A 22,762-nucleotide genomic window follows, 5' to 3' on the forward strand; every position below is an offset into this window, starting at 1 on the left:
AAGACAATAAAATCATGAGCTTTCACTCAAAAAAAAAAAAAACAACTTTCAGCGATGCAAAAACTGCAATTACTTTTGCAACCAACTATCTGATACATACTGTGGCTTTTGTCAGTCATTCCCAGCTGATAACGCTCTCAAGGCAGGCCACAGAGACAGACTGCCTCTGATGGAATCAGGTCACAGAAGCTCTCATCGGCCCCTACTTTTCTGTCTTGGAACTAACTGGCCACAAAGAAGTCCCGATTTACAGACGCCAGCATAGTCAGCATTCGTCAGGATGCATTGCTCTGTGTGTGTGTGTCTGGGCGCATGCACATGTGGAGGCTGGCGGAGAACTGAGGTACTTTCTCTCTCTCTACCTCATTTCTATTTTTACTGAGTTCCTGTGCATCGGGTGCATACAGAGCCTGTAGAGTTCCATCCAGATGCCTGGGATCTATCCTGTGGGTGCTGGTCCTCTGTAAGAGCGGTCAGTGCTCTTAACCACTGAGCTCACCCTGGTTGGTATTTTTATTTGTCTGTGGTTGTTTCTCAGTTCATGCTCATCACAGAAAACAGTAATTCTAAAGACAGAAAGCAGAAACTTTGCTATTTGAGCTGCTGTCTTTCTCTGCAGGTGACTGGCTCACAATCACACACACATTGGCCTAGAGGATTTTTTATGCACTACCTGGATACATTAAGTATAGGAAAGAAAAGACAGCTTCAACAGGGTGGAGGTACTCCTGCATGTGGGCTGAGTTCTCCCCAAAACAGGCCCAATGCTCAAAAGTACCACCCTGAAGCTAATCTAACAGATACCCTTCCCAGGAGGCTGGATATTTGCCCTGCATAACAAGTTCTAATAGGAACTTATGCTGATAGGTGCAGGAAGAGCTGCAAGCCCCTCTCCCCACGCAACAACCCTGGCCTACTGCACCTCTCTATTCCCGTGTCTTTAACCGAGTACTAAGTGTGTAACTTCCTTTGTACATTGCTACTTCTGCAACCCATGACCTCACACACAGTGTTGCATCTAAATGGGTTTAGAGCAGGCTTGTTTTCTTAACATCATAGTGTATTCTTATAGGACTGTAGGAAAGCCTCTGTCCACCTGTATGCTTTAAAGAGGTAACACCCACCACAAGGGCATATAACCAACCTCGAGGATGCTTGAGCAGGGCTGGAGAAATGATTCGGTGTGTAGGAGCACTTGCTATGCAAGCACAAGGTCCCGATTCAGATCCCAGCATCTACATAACAAGTTGGGTATGGGCTATGAAGGCCTGTAGTTCTATAATATAGCAGTGATGGGGACAGACATAGAAAGGTCACTGGGGCTCACTGGCTGCCAGACTAGCAGAAGACATCAGCTCCAGGTTCAGGGAGCTCATGCATTAAATAAGATGGAGACGCACAGAAGAGGTCATCACAGCCCACTTCTGACTGCTGTGTACACCTACAAACACACACACGCAGGTTTGGTCAGCAGCCTACCTTCCCCTGAAAGTAGTACACAGAGAGGCAGAGAGAGTATAGGTTAGTATGAGACCAGCCTGGGATTGTGACTCAAAAAACTAAAGAAGGCTCTGAGGTAAGTTGGCAGAGTGCTTGCCTAGCATGCTCAGGGCCTGGCTGTGAACCCCAGTACCCTAAAATCCAAGCATGGTGGTATGTGCCTCTAACTTTGATGTGCAAGTAAGATCATCATTAGCTACACAGCAAACTGGAGACCCTGTCTGAAAGACGCTAACAATCCGTAAAGGTACGAATGGCTTTTTTTTCTTTCTGTAGTGTCAGGAATGTAACCAGAGCCTTGCCAAACTCTACCATTAAGCAACCTCCCAACCCAGCTAATCCCATGTACCATCCCCACTAGCACCTGATTCAAACTCTTCTTGTTGTCAAGATGCCCCTTGACCAGAGCAGGACGGCCCTGACCATCTGAATAAAGCGCCATGGCTGTGACATAATCAGTCACTTTCTGCTCGAGTTGGAGTAACTGGTCTAGCCAGCTGCGGTAGTCTACAGCCACAGGCATGATAGAGAAGCTGGCGGGGACTTCCGGGCATGGCAGAAAAGAGGAGTGGACAGCTCTCTGCAGAGCTAAGGATGCTCAGGCAAGCTCTGCAGGAACCTCACTGACCAGAGCCTTCTGTCTGTGCACACAGCCAGTTTCCTTAGAGAAAATTCTCACTAGGTACACTGTGCACATGACCACACCCCGCGCTCATCAGGGCCAGTTCTCCCCATTGCAGAGAGCCAAGAGCATGCTGGAACATGATCAGCGGGAGTGTTCCCAAACTGCTGTCAAGGGAGAAGAAATGGAGGTTAGTGATAGAGAAACTGAATACAGGAAGGGGAAACCGGGCAAGTGGAAGGTGGATGGGGGCCATGGCACAGAGATCCTTCCCGGATGCTGCAAGAGCAGAATGCTGACTGGGGAAGCACAGGACAGGTCAGGGCAGCTAGGGTCTAAGGGCAGGATTTCTGCAGGTCTGGGAAAGGGTGCAGCAGGTACACTGGAGGGGGATGGAAGATGCTGACTGCTATGCTAGCGACAGAATGTCCGCCAGGGTGTCTGTGGATGAGGTCACTGGCCTCCAGGCCAGGAGGGAACACGTCGTAATTGCTACCATACAGACAGTCCATTGAGCCATGCAGTCAGGAGGTAATGCTTCAAGCCCCATAGTCTCCAAAAGAAAGAAAAAAGCAATATTAAAAATAGCTGTTAAGCCTGGTGGTGATTCACACCTTTAACCCCAACACTCAGGAGACAAAGGCAGATGTTTTTCTGATTTGAGGACAGCCTGGTCTACAGAGTGAGTGAGTTCCAGGACAGCCAGGGCTACACAGAGAAACCCTCTATCCAAAAACAAAAACGAACAAACAAACAGAAAACAAAAACAAAAGTTAATACCCGGACAGTGGTGACTCTTACCTTTAATCCTAGTATTTGGGAGGCAAGGGCAAGAGGATCTCTGTGAATTCAAGGCCAGCCTGATCTACAGAGAGACTTTCAGGACAGCCAGAGCTACACAGAGAAACCTTGTTTTGAAAATAAATAATAAATGAACAAATAAGTAAATTAAGCTGGGCATGGTGGTCCTCACCTGTAATCCTAGCACTTGGGAGGCTGAGGCAGAAGGATTGTTGAGTTTAACACTAGCCTAGGCCGCACTGAGAAACCATGTCTCCAACAAGACAAAATAAAGGAAAAATAACAATAAATCAAACAAAAAACATTAGTTAAAAATTTATATGCTAGTCTGAGGCAAGAAGATTGCCACAAGTTCAAGGCTACCCTGTCTCAAGGGAAGAGAGAAGCTAAAATAAGGTAAACATACATGCATTTGAATATGAAAATTTGTTTTAATTTGTATAAATAAGACAAAGTATTCTACTTAAATAAAAACTCATCTGGGTCTTCTTGTATAATACAGAATTCTTCCATGGGAGACTTCTGATTCGCAGGCCAGCAACTTTGCTCACATGTGTAAACGAGAATTGTTCCAAACTCCACAGCAAGACCTGAAAAATACCACATGCTCTAGATTCCAACAAAGAGAAAGTTAAAAGGTACATTCATGACGAGGTGAACACAGGTCACCATCCTTGGCTAAACAGTCAGATCAACCCATCCAGGGCTACACCTTACCCCTGCCTCAGAAAATAAAAACAAAAGTCAGTTTTACTGGTAACTGCTCATAAATAAACTTTACTCTAAAACAAAACCAAAAAACCCACAACATGTCTCGGTAGGTAAAAGCTCATGCTGCTCAAGTCAGTGATCTGAGTTTAGATCCCCAGAACCCACCCACGTGCAAAGCCAAGACAAGCCGGGCAGCGGTGGCAAACACCTTTAATCCCAGCACTTGGGAGGCAGGTGGATCTCTGTGAGTTCGAGGCCAGCCTGGTCTACAAACTGAGTTCTAGGGCAGCCATTGCTACACAGAGAAACCCTGTCTCGAAAGACACCCCCACCACCACCAAAAAAAAGCTTTACAAGGCCAGGTCGGTATTCTTAGCACTCCTGGAGAACTGAGCCGGAGGTGGAGACACAAAGTCTCCAGTCCAGCCAGTCTGAGTACACAGAAAGCAGCAAATGAGAAAGATCCTGCCTCACACAAGGTCAAAGGTGAGGAACAATAGCTGGGCTTGTCCTCTGACCTTTACATATGTGCCATGGTACTTGAGCACATTCACACAAGAACACATGTATGTACACATACAAATACATATTAAGAAAAAGGAGGTTCAAGGGCTGGTGATGGCACACGCCTTTAATCCCAACACTCAGGAGGCAGAGGCAGGTGGATCTCTATGATTAGAGGTCAACCTGGCATGGCCCAGTGATTAAGAGCCCTTGTTGCTCTTGGAGAGCTCAGTTTGACTCCCAGCAACTTCGGGATGGCTCACAACTATGTGTAACTCCACTTTCAAGGGATATGACACCCTCTTCTTACCTCTGCGGGCACAGGCATGTATATGGTTTTTTGTTGTTTTTTTTTTTTTTGAGACAGGGCTTCTCTGTAGCTTTTTTGGAAGCCTGTCCTGGAACTAGCTCTTGTAGACCAGGCTGGCCTCGAACTCACTGAGATCCGCCTGCCTCTACCTCCCAAGCACTGGGATTAAAGGTGTGCACCACCACTGCCCGGCTAGGCATGAATATGGTATACATACACACATGCAGATGAAATAAAAAATAAATCTTAATGGGTCTGGAGAGATGGCTCAGTGGTTAAGAGCATTGCCTGCTCTTCCAAAGGTCCTGAGTTCAATTCCCAGCAACCACATGGTGGCTCACAACCATCTGTAAAGACGTCTGGCGCCCTCATCTGGCTTTCAGGCACAACGCAGAAAGAATATTGTATACATAATAAATAAATAAATATTTAAAAAAAATAAATCTTAAGAAAAAGAGAGAGGACTCAAATGACTGCATTAAAAATGAAAAGTGGTGACGCTGCTATGAAATTTATGGAAATAAGATGATTCTGGACCAGGTAGTGGTGGCTCATGCCTTTAATCCCAGCATTTGGGAGGCAGATGCAGGCAGATCTTTGTAAATTCGAGGCCAGCTTGGTTTACAAAGCAAGTTCCAGGACAGGTAGTACTGTTAACATGGAGAAAACTTGTCTCAGAGGAAAAAAAAAGTCCAGCAATTTAGACAAGATCTTATTATTAGCCTGGTTAGCCTGAACTTACTACACAGAGCAGGCTATGCCATCATACCTGGCCATTCATAGCCTCAGAGAGTTTACTCTTAATAATAAGAAACTGACTAATATATTACTTTATTATAAAACTACGTTTTTTATTTTACGTGTATGTACATGTACCACATGAATGCAGAGGCCCAGTGAAGTCAGAGAGAGCACCAGATCCCTTGGAACCGGAGTGACATCTGGGAACTGAACTAGGTCCTCTGCAAAAGCCACGAAGACTCTTAACCACTGAGTCATCTTTCCAGATACAAACCACATTTTCCTTTTAAAAAATTTAAAAAAGGAATATAAAATGACAGAATAATTACATTTAGAAAGAATTTATTACTTCTATTATTATTACTACTTTGGTTTTTCAAGACAAGGTTTCTCTGTGTAACAGCCTTGGCTGTCTTAGAACTTGCTATGTAAACCAGGTTGGCCTCAAACTCAGAGAGAACCGCCTGTCTCTACTTTCTTAGTGCTGAATGCATGGTATATGATTACATGCCCAGCTTCTAATTTGTTTTTAGTTTTAAGTTTATTTTATCATTTCATGTATGGGAGATCTGCCTTATGATATACATTTGTACAGTAACCTCAGAGGCTGGAAGAGGCATCAGATGCCCTGGAACTGGAGTTACAGGGAGCTGTGAGTCACCCCCTGTGTGCTGGGAGTTGAGTCTGGGTCCTCTGGAAAAGCAAATAGTGCTCTTAATCACTGAGCCATCTCTCCAGTCCCAACCCAACCCAAATTCATGTTCTTTCTGAAACAGTCAGTGTGCTGTCCAGGCTGTCCTCAAGCACAGTCCTGCCTCAGCTTCCCAAGTAAGGAGACTACAAGCATGTGGCTAGCTCCAGCTAAGCAGTTTGTGTAATGAGTCTGGTTATTGTGTGGCTGTCCCTGTGTCTGTGTAGTGTAGTGCACATGTGGAGGTCAGGGGACCACTCTGCAGAGGCACTTGTCTCCATCCACCCTTTTTATGGGTTTGGGGAGCCAACTCAAGGCATCAGGTTTGCACTGCATGTGATCTGCTAAATCATCGTGATGACCTTATTTTATTTTTACTTATTATTTGTGGGTGTGTGTGTGGGGGGGGTGCTTGCATGCCACATACTCCATGTAAAATCTGGAGGACAACTTTTGGGAATCAGTTCTCTTCTTCCACTGTGGGATTCAGAGAGCAAACTCAGGTTGTCGGGTATTTGGGACAAACTCCTTTAGCCACTGAGACATCAACTTTACCTTGAGCCATCTTGCTGGCCTCTAAGCAACTTTGTTAAATGACAGTAAGTCTCATTATATAAAATTGGGTATTCTGGCACATACCTGCAACCCCAGCACTCTGAGGTAGACACAGGAGAATAGAAGTTTATGGTTATTCTCAGCTATCTGTCAAGTTCAAAGCCAGGGTGGGACACATGAGACTCTGTCTCAGAACAAACAACAAAAGTGCCACTAACATCTGACTATATAACACTGTGATAAAAATATTAAGAGCAGCAGAGATGGCCCAGCAGAGAAGAGCAGTGGCTGCTCCTCCTGAGGACGCAGCTCCAACTGCAGCACCCACAGGGCAGCTCACAACCTCTCCAACTCCAGGAAAACCAGGGCTCTCTTCTGGCCTTCTCAGGAACCAGGCACACATGTGGTGCACAGACATACTGGCAGATAACACACCCACACACATAAATAATAAACATTTTTTAAAAAGTACAAATTAGCATGTTCAGTCTTAAATTACCAAAATGGTTATTGTTAGTGATATTATTAGAATTTTGCTGGATTATAAATTTCTCACCTTTTCTATAGATTCTACATTTAATAATTAAAGAAAGCCTTTCATTCAAGCATCATTTCACACTGAAGTCAGCAAAGAGCTTCTTACCTAGGTTAGGACTGCTGAGCATGCTGACCAGTGCTGGCATAAGCTGAAACTCAAACGTCCTCTGGCCTCCACAGCCACTGCAGGCTGGGACCTCAGAGACTTCCAGTGTGGGACAGGCCAAAAAGAGAGGCTCTCCACTCCACGAATACCTATGGCAAGGAAGGGAAGTCACGCATCAGAGGCACACGCGCCAGCGACCAGCATCTGGGGCCACTGCACAGGATCAGAACTAACAGCAAGGAGAGCACACGGCAGAGCACCCCAGCAACTGCGTGAAGCAATCAACGGAACTGAAGTCCTGTTAACACTTGGCACAATGCCACTGCAGGCCCCAAAGAGAGATGAGGTAGGGGTCACTGGACCCCTTTATAAGTAAGTTACTCTTCCCAATGTGTTAAGTCTCCTTTTTCTACTTTTCAAATGTAATATTTTATTTTAGTTGAGATGGGGTCTCATTATGTAGACATTGGCCTGAGCTCACTCTGTAGACCAGACTGGACTGAATAGACCCACCTGCCTAATTACTACGTAGTTAAGCAACATGCATCCTGCTCCTGCAAGGAGGTCTGGAAAAAGTCCTCCTTGCTTAGGGGACTGAGGGGCTCTCAAATGATCACTTCAGCCTCATGGATATCCACTCTAATCTGGGAGGGCCGTCTGTCCTCAAAGACTGCTCATCCAGGAGTCCAAGGTGACTACAGGTTTAGGACAATAACTTATCTTCAGCCTTGAGGGGTATGAGACCAGTTGGACAAGACACTTACAGGCTAGCCTTTGAGCCCTGCCCTAATTACCCCATATTCTATCAGTCAGATTCTGGCTGAGCCATGCCCTGGTTCCATGTTGAGTACAAACTCAGAGGCAGGGTAGCTCTGCCTCACCTGGAAGACAGACGACACATTTCTGAAGGAAGAAAGGCTGTACTTGGAGCTCACTGAAGCAGATGGGAGCCACACATGGATACACTCTAACTACATCAGCAAAACCAGGCCTGTGAAGTAATCCAACACATCTACCTACCTAGGAGGGACCTGAAATCCTCACCTGGACCCACACAGAGGACCATGGTGACCATGACCTGTTCCATGACTTCTTGGTGTGTACTGCCAACTGCCCAGGGGCTCTGCTCAGCTCAGTCCCAGCTGCAGATAATGACCTACCGGAACTGCCCTCTCTCCCTCCTGCAGACCCACCCAGTCCTGTTCCTCAGCTCTATGGCCTCCGTGGTCCTCTCCCTTGTCTCTGCAGTTTGGTCCAACCCTGAGACCTGGATTCAAGCCTGTGACTCCACACCTTGGAGAGCTGTCTCCAGAAGCTCACCAACTGGATCGGTTAGCATCAATTACACACAGATTCAATGCAATGCCCAGCAAAATTCTTCAAACACCTCGAAAGAATGGTACTCAACTTCATACGGTAAAGCAAAACCCAGGATAGCCAAAACAATCCTGAACAATAAAATAACTTCTGGAGGCATCACAATCCCTGACTTCAAACTACAGCAGAGCTACAGTACTGAAAACAGCCTGGTATTGGCATAAGAACAGACAGGAGGACCAATGGAACCAAATAGAAGACCCAGATACCAATCCATACATCTTCAAACACCTGATTTTTGACAAGGAAGCAAAAAATATCAAATGAAAAAAAAGCATATTTAACAAGTGGTGTTGACATAACTGGATATCAACATGTAGAAGAATGAAAACAGACCCATATCTATCACCATGCACAAAACTCAAGTCCAAATGGATCAAAGACCTCAACATAAAGCCAGCCACACTGAACCTTATAGAAAAGAAAGTGGGAATTTTACTTGAACGCATTGGCCCAGGGAACAATTTCCTAAATAGAACCCCAGCAGCACAGACACTGAGAGAAACAATTAATAAATGGGACCTCCTGAAACTGAAAAGCTTCTGTAAAGCAAAGGACATGGTCAACAAGACAAAATAACAGCCTACAGAATGGGAAAAGATCTTCACTAACCCCACATCAGACAGAGTCTGATCTCCAAAATATACAAAGAACTGAAGAAACTGGACACCAAAAAAACACATAATCCATTTTTTTTTTTTTAAAAAAAATGGAGTACAGACCTAAACAGAGAACCCTCCACAGAGGAATCTAAAATGGCTGAAAGACACTTAAGGAAATGTTCAACATCCTTAGTCATCAGAGTTCTTTTTTTTTTAAATATTTATTTATTATGTATAATTTATTTATTTATTATGTATACAATATTCTGTCTGTATGCCTGAAGGCCAGAAGAGGGCGCCAGACCTCTTTACAGATGGTTGTGAGCCACCATGTGGTTGCTGGGAATTGAACTCAGGACCTTTGGAAGAGCAGGCAATGCTCTTAACCACTGAGCCATCTCTCCAGCCCCCTTAGTCATCAGAGAAATGCAAATCAAAACAACTCAGAGATTCCATCTTATACCTGAAAGAATGGCCAAGATCAAAAACACTGATGACAACTTATGTTGGAGAGGTTGTGGGGAAAAGGGAACACTTCTGCATTGCTGGTGGGAATGCAAGATGGTACAACCCCTTCGGATGTCAGTGTGGCGATTTCTCAGAAAATTAGGAAACAACCTTCATCAAGACCCAGTAGGCCAGGCAGTGGCGGCACATGCCTTTAATCCCAGCACTTGGGAGGCAGAGGCAGGCGGATCTCTCTGAGTTCGAGACCAGCCTGGTCTACAAGAGCTAGTTCCAGGACAGGCTCCAAAACAACGGAGAAACCCTGTCTCGAAAAACCAAAAAAAAAAAAAAGACTCAGTAATACCACTTTTGGGTATCTATCCAAAGGATGCTCAATTGTGCCACAAGGGCATGTGCTCAACTATGTTCATAGCAGCTTTGTCCTGTCATAGCCAGAACCTGAAAACAATCTAAATGTATCTCGACCGAAGAATGGATAAGGAAACTGTGGTACATTTACACAATGGAGTACTACACAGCAGGAAAAATAACATCTTGAATTTTGCAGGAAAATGGATGGAGCTAGGAAACATTATTTTGAGTGAGGTAACCCAGACACAGAAAGACAATTATCATATGTACTCACTCATAGGTAGTTTTTAAACATAAAGCAAAGAAAACCAGTGTACAAACCACAATCCCAGAGACTTAGACAACAATGAGGACCCTAAGAGAGACTCACATAGCTCTAATCTACATGGGAAGTAGAAAGTAGAAAAAGACAAGATCTCCTAAGTAAATTGGGAGCATGGGGACCTTGGGGGAGGATTGAAGGGGGAGAGGAGAGGCAGAGAAAAATGTAGAGCTCAATAAATATCAATAAAAAAATAAGTACATAAAAAAATCAATTATAGGGCTGGAGAGATGGCTCAGAATCATAGCAGCTCCCCAGTCACAGCAGCCCTAACTCATCAGACAAACAGTGCACATCCTTATACAGTATCCCAATGCATGGGGCAACACCTGACAGAACAGCACTGAGCGAATCCTAGCATTGAGAATATGGAGGCCCAGGGAAGTCACAAATTCTAAGTTCGCCTGATCTACAGAGCCAGCTGCAAGGCAGCCCGAGCTGCACTGTAAGATCCTATGTCAGAAACTACAGGCTGGGCAAGTAAAGGCCTTGCTACTGAGCCTGACCACTTGAGTGTGATCACCTGCACCCACATGGTGGAAAGGGAGAAACAACTCCTACGAGGTGTCCCTGGAGCTTCAAACATGCACCATAAAAAGAAAACCAAAAACCTGAAGTCTGGGGATACAGTTCAGTGGTAGAGTGCTTGCTTAATCTTTACAAGGCCCTGAATTTGATCCCCAGCCTTAGAGGGAAAAAAAGGTGTAAGAGGTAGAAAACAAATACTTGAAAATGTGGTTCGTGTCTTTCAGTTACGGGAAGTGAGCATCAGTCACAACTGAAATGCCACCATACACCTTCTACAACATCAAAAACTAAAACTGGGTATACCTGAGAGGTGTGAGTAAGGCAATGGCATCCTACGTCAATTTAAGTCTGTGTCTGCCTCGATACTTCTCAGCCTTTCACCCCCTGCCCCTAATAGCCACATGTGCCTTGGCAATGATTTCGGGACTATGGTGCAGATGTATTAACCAAAATACATGATGTTTGTGCAAGCTTAAACATAAAACTAAAATAACTAAGAGGAAGTGCAAACCAAAAAAACAATTGTCATATAGAGTCTGGAAAATACTTCTGAGCTTTGTAAGAAAGTAGATGCCACTAGACCACCCCAAGCCCCTCACTGATGTAACCCCACCTCGAGCACTGCTGCAATTGTGGTTTTATCTTTAAAAATGCTGTACTTTGAGGTTGGGCACCAAGCGATTTCAGAAATGCAAGCCTGCTTTGGTCTGCCCATTAATAAAAGGATTCATAACTCGGGGTGTGTGTGTGTGTGTGTGTGTGTTACTAAACAGGGTCTCATGATGTAGCTCTTGCTGTACTTGAACTCACTTGTAGACCAGGCTAGCCTTGAACCCAAGAGATTCACCTGCCCTGCCTTCTGAATACTGGGACTAATGGTGTACACTAGGACTCATAAATTGTTAATTGGTTTAAGCAGTGTGGTTGTCAATAACTATCTGGCATGGATCATTTCCGTACCAAGTGCTGGAGCACTGTGCAGAAACTAGGACTATGACACACAGACATCCTGTGAGAAGGAAGATAAAGGGGAAAGACTTTGGAAAATGGTTTGCCTAATCATTTTTAAAAAGTTGAAAGCTGGGGCTGGAAGATGGCTCAAGAATTAAGAGCACTTGTTGTTCTTGCAGAGGACCCAGGTTCAATTGTTAGCACCCACGTGATGGCTCAGAACCATTCCTAAATGCAGTTCCAGAGGATCCCATATTTTCTTCTGGCTCCACAGGCACCCACATACACGTACAAGAGAAAGAGTATGTGCTGTCTCCTGAGCTGGAGAGAGGGCTCAGTGGTTAAAAACAGAGAATTCAGTAGTCCTGACCTAGCCACAGAAAAAGCAAGATATGACTGCCTTGCTGAATAAGGTACCAAGCCACATGGCTAACTTAGACAAGAATAATGGGCTAATATAAGTTATAAGAGTTAATAAGAAGTCTGAGCTACTACGCCAATCAGTTTAGAGTTAATGTAGACCTCTTTGGGACTTAACGACTATGGGGACCAGGTAGGACAGAAACCCCCACAACAAATGGCGCCCACGTAGACAACTGCATCCACATAAAGCCTGAGAGAGCTTGGGAAGTAATTCTAGACAAAAAAGAACAGAGTTAAGTAAAGCTTATTGATAGCAGCACTTTCTCAAGTGGGCTCTGTTCGCTAGAGGCAAACATGCCTCATTTAAGAGAGGCTTCCTGACTCAGCTTTAGCTGTAAAACCTTGCAGTTCTTTTAAGAGGCCCTGACATGAAACACTTAGAAGGTATTGATGAAAAGCCGATCACATGCTTTTTGGTTTTCAGCCATAGCAGGAAAAAAGCCGTACCATTTTAAAATGCTGGCTTTCTGGGCAATCCTGCCAATGCAAACTCTGACTCTTTCAGGCAGGAGGTCCTGCTACAGAGCTTTTGAGTGTGGTTTGTGAGCAGACTGTTGAAGCTTGCTTGCTGGTAGGGACCATGAAATGCCATAGAGTTGTGGCAATAAACATGGCTACAGCTGGTACCTCCGCCATGAGGCTGAAATCTCAAAAAAAAAAAAAAAATGGCCACCAGAGCCATGGAGTTAACCTTAGCCATATCACTTAGCAAATTAAAGACTCATCCCAACACTTCAGAGACAGAGGCAGGAAGACCTCTGTGAATTAAAGGTGTGGTGGCACATACACCTTAAATCCCAGCACTTGGGAGGCAGAGACAGGTGGATCTCTGTGAGTTCAAGAACAGCCTGGTCTACACAGTGAATTCCAGGACAAAGATACACAGAAACCCTGTCTCAAAAAGCCAAACATTAAAAATAAAAGAAATAGAATTTAAAAATAATGCCACGAGCTGGGCAGTGGTGGCACACACCTTTAATCCCAGCACTCAGGAGGCAGAGGCAGGCGGATCTCTGTGAGTTCGAGGCCAGCCTGGTCTACAAGCACTAGTTCCAGGACAGGCTCTAAAGCTACAGAGAAACCCTGTCTCGAAAACCCCCCAAAAAAAAGAAAAAAGAAAAAAAAAATAAAGCCACCTAAAGATGCAAAACACACAGAGAATCTTAGACACTGTATGTTATTAAGTTCTCTTTAAATTGTTTAAGATTTATTTATTTATTATGTATTCTGCCTCCATGTATGCCCGCATGCCAGAAGAGGATACCAGATCTCATTACAGATGGTTGTGAGCCACCATGTGGTTGCTGGGAATTGAACTCAGTATCTCTGGAAGAACAGTCAGTGCTCTTAACCACCGAGCCATCTCTCCAGCCCCTCTTTAAATTGTTTAAATGCTGAGGAAGGAGCAACAGCTGCTAAAAGATATTTGTTTACAAGTGCTGTTAAATTAATCACAGATAGTTATTTTAAAAATACCTTGACTAGGGGCTGGAGAGATGGCTTAGTGGTTAAGAGCATTGCTTGACCTTCCAAAGGTTCTAAGTTCAATTCCCAGCAACCACATGGTGGCTCACAACCATCTGTAATGAGGAGGTCTGGTGCCTTCTTCTGGCCTGCAGACATACACACAGACAGAATATTGTATACATAATAAATAAATAAGTATTTTTTTTTTAAAAAAAATACCTGACTTCAAAATTGAATTCAAAAGATATGTTACTTTGGAGAAGACGTTTTGCTTTTGTTTCCACAGAAAATGAGAGGCTATGGATTCATTCTAAATTAAGAAAAATCAGGTTTAATCATGGAAGACAACCTGAGAAATCTCTGGTAGGAAGAGATGGCTCAGATGTCTGAGCTCTACATCCAGAACAGATTCAAGACTGCTGCTTGACATGATCCAGACTCACAAAATACTCCAGTCAGGACTTGATCATAATTCTAAATTTTCTTTAGGTACCCATAAGATTATCAGTGCCCCCAACCAGCAGGAAGTAGCCTGGAAAACTACGCCCACATTCCCAAAAAATGGACTATGGATATTTTCCTTTGTTTAGAATGTTGGTTATAAGTTCTTATGGTTAATGATGAGGAGAAAAGCTAAACAAAGAATATTAGATTTAGAGTTCTGTTTTTTTTTTTTAAAAAAAAAAGTGGGGGAAGTGCTGTGGGACATTGGTCTGTATCCTGTCAATTATATTTTAAATAAACCCTGATTGGCCAGTAGGTAAGCAGGAAGTATAGGTGGGACAACTAGACAGGAAGTAGAGGCAGGGTGACGAGAATAGGAGAATTCTGGGAAGAGGAAAACTTGGTCTGCAGTTCTGACCCAGCCACAGAAGAAGCAAGATGTGACTGCCTCGCTGAATAAGGTACCACGCCACGTGGCTAACATAGAATAATGGGCTAATGTAAGTTCTAAGAGTTAATAAAAAGTCTGAGCTAATGAGCCAATCAGTTTATAGTTTAAAAAAAGAAAAAAAAAAAAAGAACAGAGAATTCAAATTCGGTTCCCAGCACCTACATGGAGCAGCTCACGATTATCTATCTCTTTTGTAGTCTATGGAACCTAAAGTCACAGGCACAAACACATATACATATTAAAAATAATAAAAATACATTTTAAAGATGAGTGTCTCACTGTTGTGGAGGTGGCCAGGCGACCTTTACCCAGAGGAATCCCTGAGACTGTGGGTACGCGCTCGCTAGCAGGCTACCTCTACAGTAAAACAAAATAAAACATGTCATCTTTACCTCAGAATCTGTTCCTGGCAGGCTGCAATTCTCTTCATGAACTTGTAAAACGTTTGATCTCCATTTTTAATATTGGTCTTCTCATATTTTTCATCCCCATCACTAGAAGAACTAAAGAGAAAAGCAGAGACCATGTGAGACTATGAACGTCTGGAGAACCAGAGCATTTGCAAGAGGAAGCAAGGTGGTTTTCTTTCTCTATTTTGTTAATTACTGGGGGGGGTGGGGGTGGGGGCACAAGTGCACACGGGCCACAGCTCCTGCTGAGGTCAGAGGCCAACTTTCAAGAGTCTGTTCTTCCTCTTCAGTGCTCTGGTTCATGGCTTTTCTACATCTACTCTCTGGGGACCCACCAAAGCACGTGATGAAAGAACAGAAACCCCGCTATCCTTCCCAGCTCATAAATGAGAATCTGAAATGGTCTCAGAGTCTGAGGGAGATCTGGAGTCAGAGCAGAGCCATGAAAAAAGGAACATTGCTGCTAGCTCATCCTGCTGTTCTATAAAGACACATGAAGGCTGGGTGGTGGGGGGACACGTCTTTAATCCTAGCACTCAGGAGGCAGAGGCAGGTGGATCTCTGTGCCAGTCTGTTGGAGGAAGGTCACTGGTTAAAAAATAAAGAAACTGCCTTGGCCCATTTTATTGGTTAGAACATGGGTGGGTGGAGTAAACAGAACAGAATGCTGAGAGGAAGAGGAAGTGAGCTCAGAGACTCCATGCTCCCCTCTCCCGGGCAGACGCCATAGCTCTGCTCTCTGAGGCAGACGGTGATGCAGCCAGCCACCAGGTCAGACATGCTGAATCTTTCCTGGTAGGCGCACCTCGTAGTGCTACATAGATTATTAGAAATGGGTTAAGGGGCTGGAGAGATGGCTCAGTGGTTAAGAGCACTGACTGCTCTTCCGGAGGTCCTGAGTTCAATTCCCAGCAACCACATGGTGGCTCTCAACCATCTGTAATGAGATCTGGCGTCCTCTTCTGGCCTTCAGGCATGGAGGCTGAACACTGTGTACATAATAAATAAATCTTGAAAAAAAAAATAGAAATGGGTTAAGAGGCTGAAACTAATGGGCCAAGCAGTGTTTAAAAGAATACAGTTTGTGTGTTGTTATTTCAGGGCATAAGCTAGCCAGGCAGCCGGGGTGCCAGGGACGCAGCCCCGCCGCTCCTATTACAACACCAGTCTGGTCTACAGAGTAAGTTTTAGGACAGTCCAGGCTACACAGAGAAACCCTGTCTCAAAAAAAAAAAAAAAAAGGCCAGCAACAGCACTGCTGTCAATTACAAAGACCAAGTTCAACTCTCAGAACCCATATGCTGAAAAAAGAGGAACAAGATGTCCTTGAATTTCACATGTGGCCACGGCAGCGTATGCATGCCTGTTCATACACACACACACACACACACACACTCCTTGTCAGGAATTTTAACAAAGGAAATCAAGAAAGAGGGCTGTGGTTATCTCAGCTGGTAGAGCACCACCAGAGAAGCCTGGGTTCCGTCCCCAACACTGCATAAAACCTGATCTCTACACTCAGAAAGAGGAGGCAGAAGGATCAGGAGTTCAAGGTCATCCTTGACGACACCAAGAGCTTTGAGGCCAACTTCATCTACATGATATTCTGCCTCAAAATCAAGACAACAACAAGAAAATCAAAGCAGGCTGCAAGAGATGTCTCGGTGGGTTAAGGTGCTTGTTCCCTTTCCCAGATCCTACATGGTGGAAGAACAGCAGGTTCTCCTCCCATGTCCCCGACCTTTACGTGTGCACGCACACAAAAAAATGGGCCAAGGGCACAGCTCAGTGATAAGCTACTCATTTAACATTCTGCAGGCCTGAAGTTCAGTCCCTAGCACCCCCAAACAAAACACAAAACACATGAAAGAACAGAAAAGGAAGCTAGAGCCGGGCGGTGGTGGCGCACGCCTTTAATCCCAGCACTCAGGAGGCAAAGGCAAGCGGATCTCTGTGAGTTTGAGACGAGCCTGGTCTACAAGAGCTAGTTTCAGAACAGGCTCCAAAGCCACACAGAAACCCTGTCTCGAAAAAAAAAAAAAAAAAGAGAGAGAGAGAAAAGGAAGCTAGAGAAATGGGGAGTGGTTGTTCGTAAGCACCCACACTGCAAACCCATTTGCTCATCTGGGTTCAGGTCATGGGGGCACTCAGCTGCATGTCTGCAAGTTAATGCGGGTTGGCTGCCATGGTCAGCCCTGGAGGCCTGAGCCTGCTTTCCTCATCCAAAGAGAGCAGAACAGGAGTCCAATCACATCCTTCTCTCTAGAACTCGTCACAGGGAGCAAGACAGAAGGGAACCAACCGTGCAGCTTCCTGCCTGAAGCGCTCAATCATGGTAGCCAGTTCTCACCACAGGGAAAGCAGGTGTTCCAGGTCCACACCTTCTCTCCGCTGGTAGTCCTGTAGAAGACTGTGGGCATGGTCAAGACCCACAGAGTTGCCGTAGTCGTCCTCTTCGGCCACACAGATATAGTAGGGCTGGAACTGTGGCACGACAGTATGGGCGGGCGGCCCTTCCCCCACAGCCGGGGCAGTGTCCTGCAGGTGCAGAGCTTGGAGTTGCGCAGCAGTCCAGTCTGCAGCTCGGACTCCACTCAATTCAGTTCCCAAATCCGCGGTGGGTGCTGGTGGAGGCGTCTCCTCGTTGTCGCTTCCCCAGTCCTGCGAGCCTTCACACCAGTGCTCAGCTGCCAGGAGGCTACCCTGCGTCTAGAAGAATATCCAATGGAAACAGGCAACCACACTTAGATGGCTTCGTCTACACCTTCAGCCTTAGCACCAGTGAGCCTGCAGATCAGCCCCTTCCCTCATCTCACTACAACTCAACTTCCTGGATCCTAGCCACTCAAAAGCATCTTAAGACGGGGTATGGGTGGCATCCATTTAATCGAAGCATTCTTGAGGCAGAAGCTGATGGAGCTCTGTGAGTTCCAGGCCGGCCTGAGGCCTAGAGTGAGACTCTGTCCCAAAACAAACACACAAAACCAAACTGTGCCAGAAGAAATGGTTAGTGGTTAAGAGCATTTGCTGCTTTTCCAGAGGACCCAGGTTTGGGTGGCTTGCAAGTATCTCTAACTCCAGATCCAGGGGATAAAATGTCACCTTCAGCCCTCCAAAGGCACCAGCTGTGCATGGGGTGCACACAGATTCATGCAAACATTGATACACATAAAATTAAATAAACAAACCTAAAAACAAACAAAAACAGAGGTGACTTAAAAACTGTCTTTTCTGGGCAATGTGGCACAATGATCAAGGTTTCTTCAATCTTCTGTTCCACGATATAGCTCTTCATGTATTCTAGGTACTAAGACAGGAAAAAAACCTATGTTTCAGGGATTTTGTCTATGTTGTAATCTGATGTTCATTGGAATAGTGTGTTGGTTAAAGAGGTGGGGTTCACATTCAGAACTTACTGGAGGACTCGAGAGAGGCTCCTGGGAAGAGGAGGCGGGGCCAGAAGCCACCACTGGTGGGGTGTTTTTGTGGTCGTTTATGCCTATCTCAGGTTTTTGTCCTTAATATCTGTCCCTGAGTTTTATTTTATAATAAATGGCAAAAGAGATCACTTTAAATGACATTTCCAGACTCCTTAGCAGCTAAGATTTTGAATTAGATGTATGTGAGGGTTAGCTAGTTGGGTCCACTTAAGAGAGCCAGAAACTTGAAGAGAGCAATGCCGTGACATGGTTACATGACTGGACATGGTGACTCATATCAGCATGGGGCAGGCTGAGGCAGGATGACGGCCGTGGGTGACACAGATTTCCAGGCTAGCCTGAGCTATGAATCCAGACCCTGCCTCCAAACACTAGAGAGAAAGACAAAGAGATGAGAGAGAGAGAGAGAGAGAGAAAGAGAGAGAGAGAGAGAGAGGGGAAGCCAAAGTGAGCTGCTCTGAGAGCAAGGACAGCATACCAGGCTCTGTGACAGGGCAGCCACCATTTACCCATGTGTGTCTCCATTGCCGGAGGCAGCCTAGCAGCTGGGCCGGTTCTGAGACGTACTTTCTGTGCTTTCGGAAGTAATCATGGGACTTCTCCCCAGGCTATCAATTTGGCTAGTAAAGACTTCCAAATGTCTTGGTTTGATAGAATCAAATTATTTTTCTACTTTACACACAACCAAGTATGTGCCACACACATGCATGAATGTGTACACTCCCCTACATTTGTTCAAATGAGAAAAATTAGTAAACTACAATCTCAAGTGCAAACTAAAAAAAGTCACAAGGACTGGAGAGATGGCTTGGCAGTTAAGAGCACTGGCTACTCTGCCAGAGGGCCTAGGTTCAATTCCCAGCGCCCACATCGGGCAGCACAGGAGATAACTGTCTCCACAGACATCAGCACTGGCATACACATAGCACACACATATATGTGTGACTGAAAATAAAGTCTTTTTTTAAAAAAAAGCCACAAAAACCCAGGCGGTGGTGGCACTCGCCTTTAATCCCAGCACTCGGGAAGCAGAGGCAGGAGGATCTCTGTGAGTTCGAGGCCAACCTGGTCTCAAGAGCTAGTTCCAGAACAGGCTCCAAAGCTACAGAGAAACCGTCTTGAAAAACAAAAAACAAAAACAAAACAAAAAGCCACAAAGCTATAAGAAAATAGGATTTAACGCTTCTGAAAGCCTTAACATTCATTCAGTTGCACTTTAAAAAACAGGTTTAAAAGTTTTGTCTTGGGGCCTGGAGAGACCACTCAGCACATCCCTACATTACGTAGCTCTCAGACGCCGGTGACTCCAGCTCTGTGGATCTGACACCTCTTCTGAACGTCACAGGTAGACACACACAAGCACGCACGCACGCACGCACGCACGGCCTCAAACGCGAGAGATTCGCCTGCTTCTGCCTCCTAAGTGGTGATATTAAATGCACGCACCACCACTTCATTAAACAGAAAATTTATTTTATGTGTATGCGTGTTTTCCCTTCGTGTGATTGTGTCCCTAGTGCATGCGTGCGTGTCTCCCTGGTGCCACTGAAGCTAGGAGAAGACATTCCAATCCCTGAAACTGGAGCTACCGATGATTTCAAGCAGCCGTGTGAATGCTGAAAAACGATTCTGGGTCCTCTGGAAGAGCAACAAGAGATCTGAGCTGCTCAACCACCTCTCTCCAGCCTTCAAAATAAACCTTTCTAATAACTGTCCTAAATAGGGGGTGGTGACGCATTAACGATAACCACAGAAATAGGGAGGGATTTAGGCCAACCGGTTTCTGGCAATTAAACGCCAGCTTGGGCTACAGAGGAGGAGACTATGTCTCAAAAACAGACCAACAAAGGTCTGTTTCAAATTATAGAAAAGCACAGGGTGCCGATCGAGAGGCTTTACCTGGGCGGTCCGAGTCTCTTTCTCTGGCACTTGCAGGCACTGGGAGCGGAACACCTTCCAGCTTAGGGGCAAGACAGAGGCCGTGAGGGCTCCACCCTCCAGTCCAGCCCCACCTAGGCTGGCCCAGCCCGACCCGCCCCTCCTGGGCTCCAGGACCTCCCCGCCTACCTGCGCGTCCCGGCGTCGCCGCAGCCGGGGCGGGCACAGGCGAACACGTGCAGCAGCCGGTGGAACGGAGAGCCTTCCAGCGGGCAGTACACCTGCACGACGAGCGCGAGCGGCTGCGCGCAGCGGCCACACTGCGGCCCCGGAGCGGTAACGGCCGGTAGGGCGTCCTGAGGACGGAGCAGATGCTCAGACCCTGGGACTCACTCCGCTCCCTTCCCGAGGGACACCTCCCCTCGGGCCCCGCCGAGGCCTCGCGGCCATGCTCACCGGGACGCCGCCCAGCTTGCTAGCCGTCCAGGCGGCGGGCCCCTTGGGGCAGCCCTGGACCGCCGTGTCTCGAAGTCCCAGCAGCACTGGCTTCCGGGCGGCCGCCATGACTACCGGGCACCCACGTGACAGCAGGAGCTACTGTGGCGGAAAGGGCGCGCTCTCTGCGCACGCGCGCCGCCAGGACGGCCCCGCCCCGACTCGAATAAGGCCGGCCGATTGGCTAAAGGGCGGATTCCATGGCTTGACAGACTGGTGCATGAATCCTAGGCTTGCAATCTCAGAGACAGCAGATTTTACTTCTGATATCCTGAGATAGGACCTACGAAAAAGTTTACCTGAAAATTAAACACTGGAGGCCGGATAATGGTATCGGCAGTCCATAAGAAACAGAACGAAAAGCCCTTAATTTTTAAAGACACACGTAAAACTGTGTACGGAAGACTGAGTTTAAAATTTCCGAACATGCACACATGTGGATCTCAACTGCTCACAACTCCAGTTGGAGAGGATCTGTGAGTACCAGGAACGCACATGGTGTACGTGAAAAAAATTCCAATGATGATTTTGTTATAGTTAAATGACACATCAATAAACATACTTGAAAAACATGCTTTGCCAGGTAAGGGTGACTCACGCCTGCAATCCCAGCACTCTTGGACTTCATAGTGAAACTCAGGCCAGTCTTGGTGATGAGACTACCAGGAACAACAAACAACAAAAAAACTCCCCCAGAGCCTGTGGTGTATTTTAAGACTTATACAATGCTGGGGAAGTGATTTTGCACCTGAGCGGAGGACACACCGCCAGCCTCACAAGGATTGGCCTCAGCCCGTCCAGAGGCTGGAGATGAAATTACCTCACTCCTTTGGTCAGTCTAGGCTTAGCACTCTACTAACATGGCAGACTTAAAGTGTAAGACTTCAAGACAATCCTGAAGCCATTTTTGACAATTCTGAATCCTCTCAGCCTCTGCGCCATAGTGCTTCCCCTCCTCCCCTGGGAACCAAGGACCTAACAGCTACACTCGCACGTACTCAGTTCCTGAACAATTTTCTGAATCCTCTCAGCCTCTGCGCCATAGTGCTTCCCCTCCTCCCCTGGGAACCAAGGACCTAACAGCTACACTCGCACGTACTCAGTTCCTGAACAATTACCCATATACGTATGTTTTGATTCAGTCCCCTGGGAAACGGGGTCAAAATGACCTCTTACCTCATCTGATCTGGCTACAGCTCTTCAGTCAATTATTGGTAATAGCCCTTTCAAATAAGCCAATCAGAATAGTCAAAGAACAACCCCCTTGCTTCTGTGGCCCCTTTAAAAGTAGACTGTACCAGCTATTCGAGATCCCTCGGCTTCCCGAATGCTGGGGGACCCAGTCATGACAGAATTAATAAAATCCTCATGCTTTTGCATCAGCTGTGGTGTGTGAGGTGGTCTCTGGGGGCGACTCCTTCTCGGTGTTTGGACGCTAGAGTCCAGCAAAAGGCTCTGTGAAGTCTGACCGACCGTGATGCTCACTTCAGGTTGAATCTGCAAATTTGGATGGCTTGGTCGGTGTTTTATCCCACCTAGCATTTCCCAAGGTGTAGCGTGTGTGTGCTGATTTTAGAGATATATAAATTTTTATATATAAAAATTTAAAATATAGGGGCTGGAGAGATGGCTCAGAGGTTAAGAGTACTGGCTGCTCTTCCAGAGGTCCTGAGTTCAATTCCCAGCAACCACATGGTGGCTCACAACCATCTGTACAGAGATCTGGTGCCCTGCTCTGGCGTGCACGCATACATCGAGGCAGAATGTTGTATACATAATAAATAAATAAATTTAAAATATATAATTATATAAATTTGTAATTTGTGTGAATGTGTAGCTATGTCCATCTGTGCGTGTGAGTGGAAATGCTTGAAGGCCTTAGATCCCCTGTGGTAGCTGGAACAGAGATTGGGTCCTCTGCAAGAGCAGTATGTGGTCTAAACCACTGAGCCATCTCTCAGATCTCAAGGGGTGTAATATTAAGTTGGGGGCATCACCCCAGTCCTCTAACACCCCTGTGTCCAAGAAGTCTGGGATGATTGGAAGCCCCTGACCTGGGAGTTGCCCAGGTCTGGAC

The 22,762-nt window shown here is 45.9% G+C and overlaps 1 protein-coding gene across 2 annotated transcripts; it reads right to left on the reverse strand.

The window, feature by feature from the left end:
- Positions 1-3,340: 3,340 nt before the first annotated feature.
- Positions 3,341-20,776, reverse strand: Pdcd2l (programmed cell death 2 like). 2 transcript variants are annotated; one of them, XM_041654066.1, is made up of 7 exons: positions 20,647-20,776; positions 20,380-20,546; positions 20,212-20,272; positions 17,223-17,410; positions 14,855-14,965; positions 7,079-7,227; positions 3,341-3,513 (listed from the first exon to the last, which is right to left on the reverse strand). In XM_041654066.1, the coding sequence occupies exons 1-7, from the start codon at positions 20,752-20,754 to the stop codon at positions 3,383-3,385; spliced, it is 915 nt and encodes a 304-aa protein (XP_041510000.1). In that variant the 5' UTR covers positions 20,755-20,776; the 3' UTR covers positions 3,341-3,382. The 2 variants fall into 2 exon arrangements, with proteins under 2 accessions (XP_041510000.1, XP_041509999.1); XM_041654065.1 differs by having other exon boundaries at positions 17,223-17,581.
- Between the last annotated feature and the right edge of the window lie 1,986 nt (positions 20,777-22,762).

This window comes from Microtus oregoni, unplaced genomic scaffold, assembly GCF_018167655.1.
Source record: "Microtus oregoni isolate MIOR12 unplaced genomic scaffold, Mior012 000006F_ref0000085, whole genome shotgun sequence".
Taxonomy (NCBI): Eukaryota; Metazoa; Chordata; class Mammalia; order Rodentia; family Cricetidae; genus Microtus; species Microtus oregoni.

Coding starts and splice junctions, on each gene's coding strand:
- Pdcd2l (XM_041654065.1), bottom strand. CDS start 20,754: ATGGCGGCCGCCCGGAAGCCAGTGCTGCTGGGACTTCGAGACACGGCG. Junction 17,582..20,211: donor AAGAGACTCGGACCGCCCAG/GTAAAGCCTCTC, acceptor ATATTCTTCTAG/ACGCAGGGTAGCCTCCTGGC. Junction 7,228..14,854: donor TGCCAGGAACAGATTCTGAG/GTAAAGATGACA, acceptor TCCTTGCCATAG/GTATTCGTGGAGTGGAGAGC.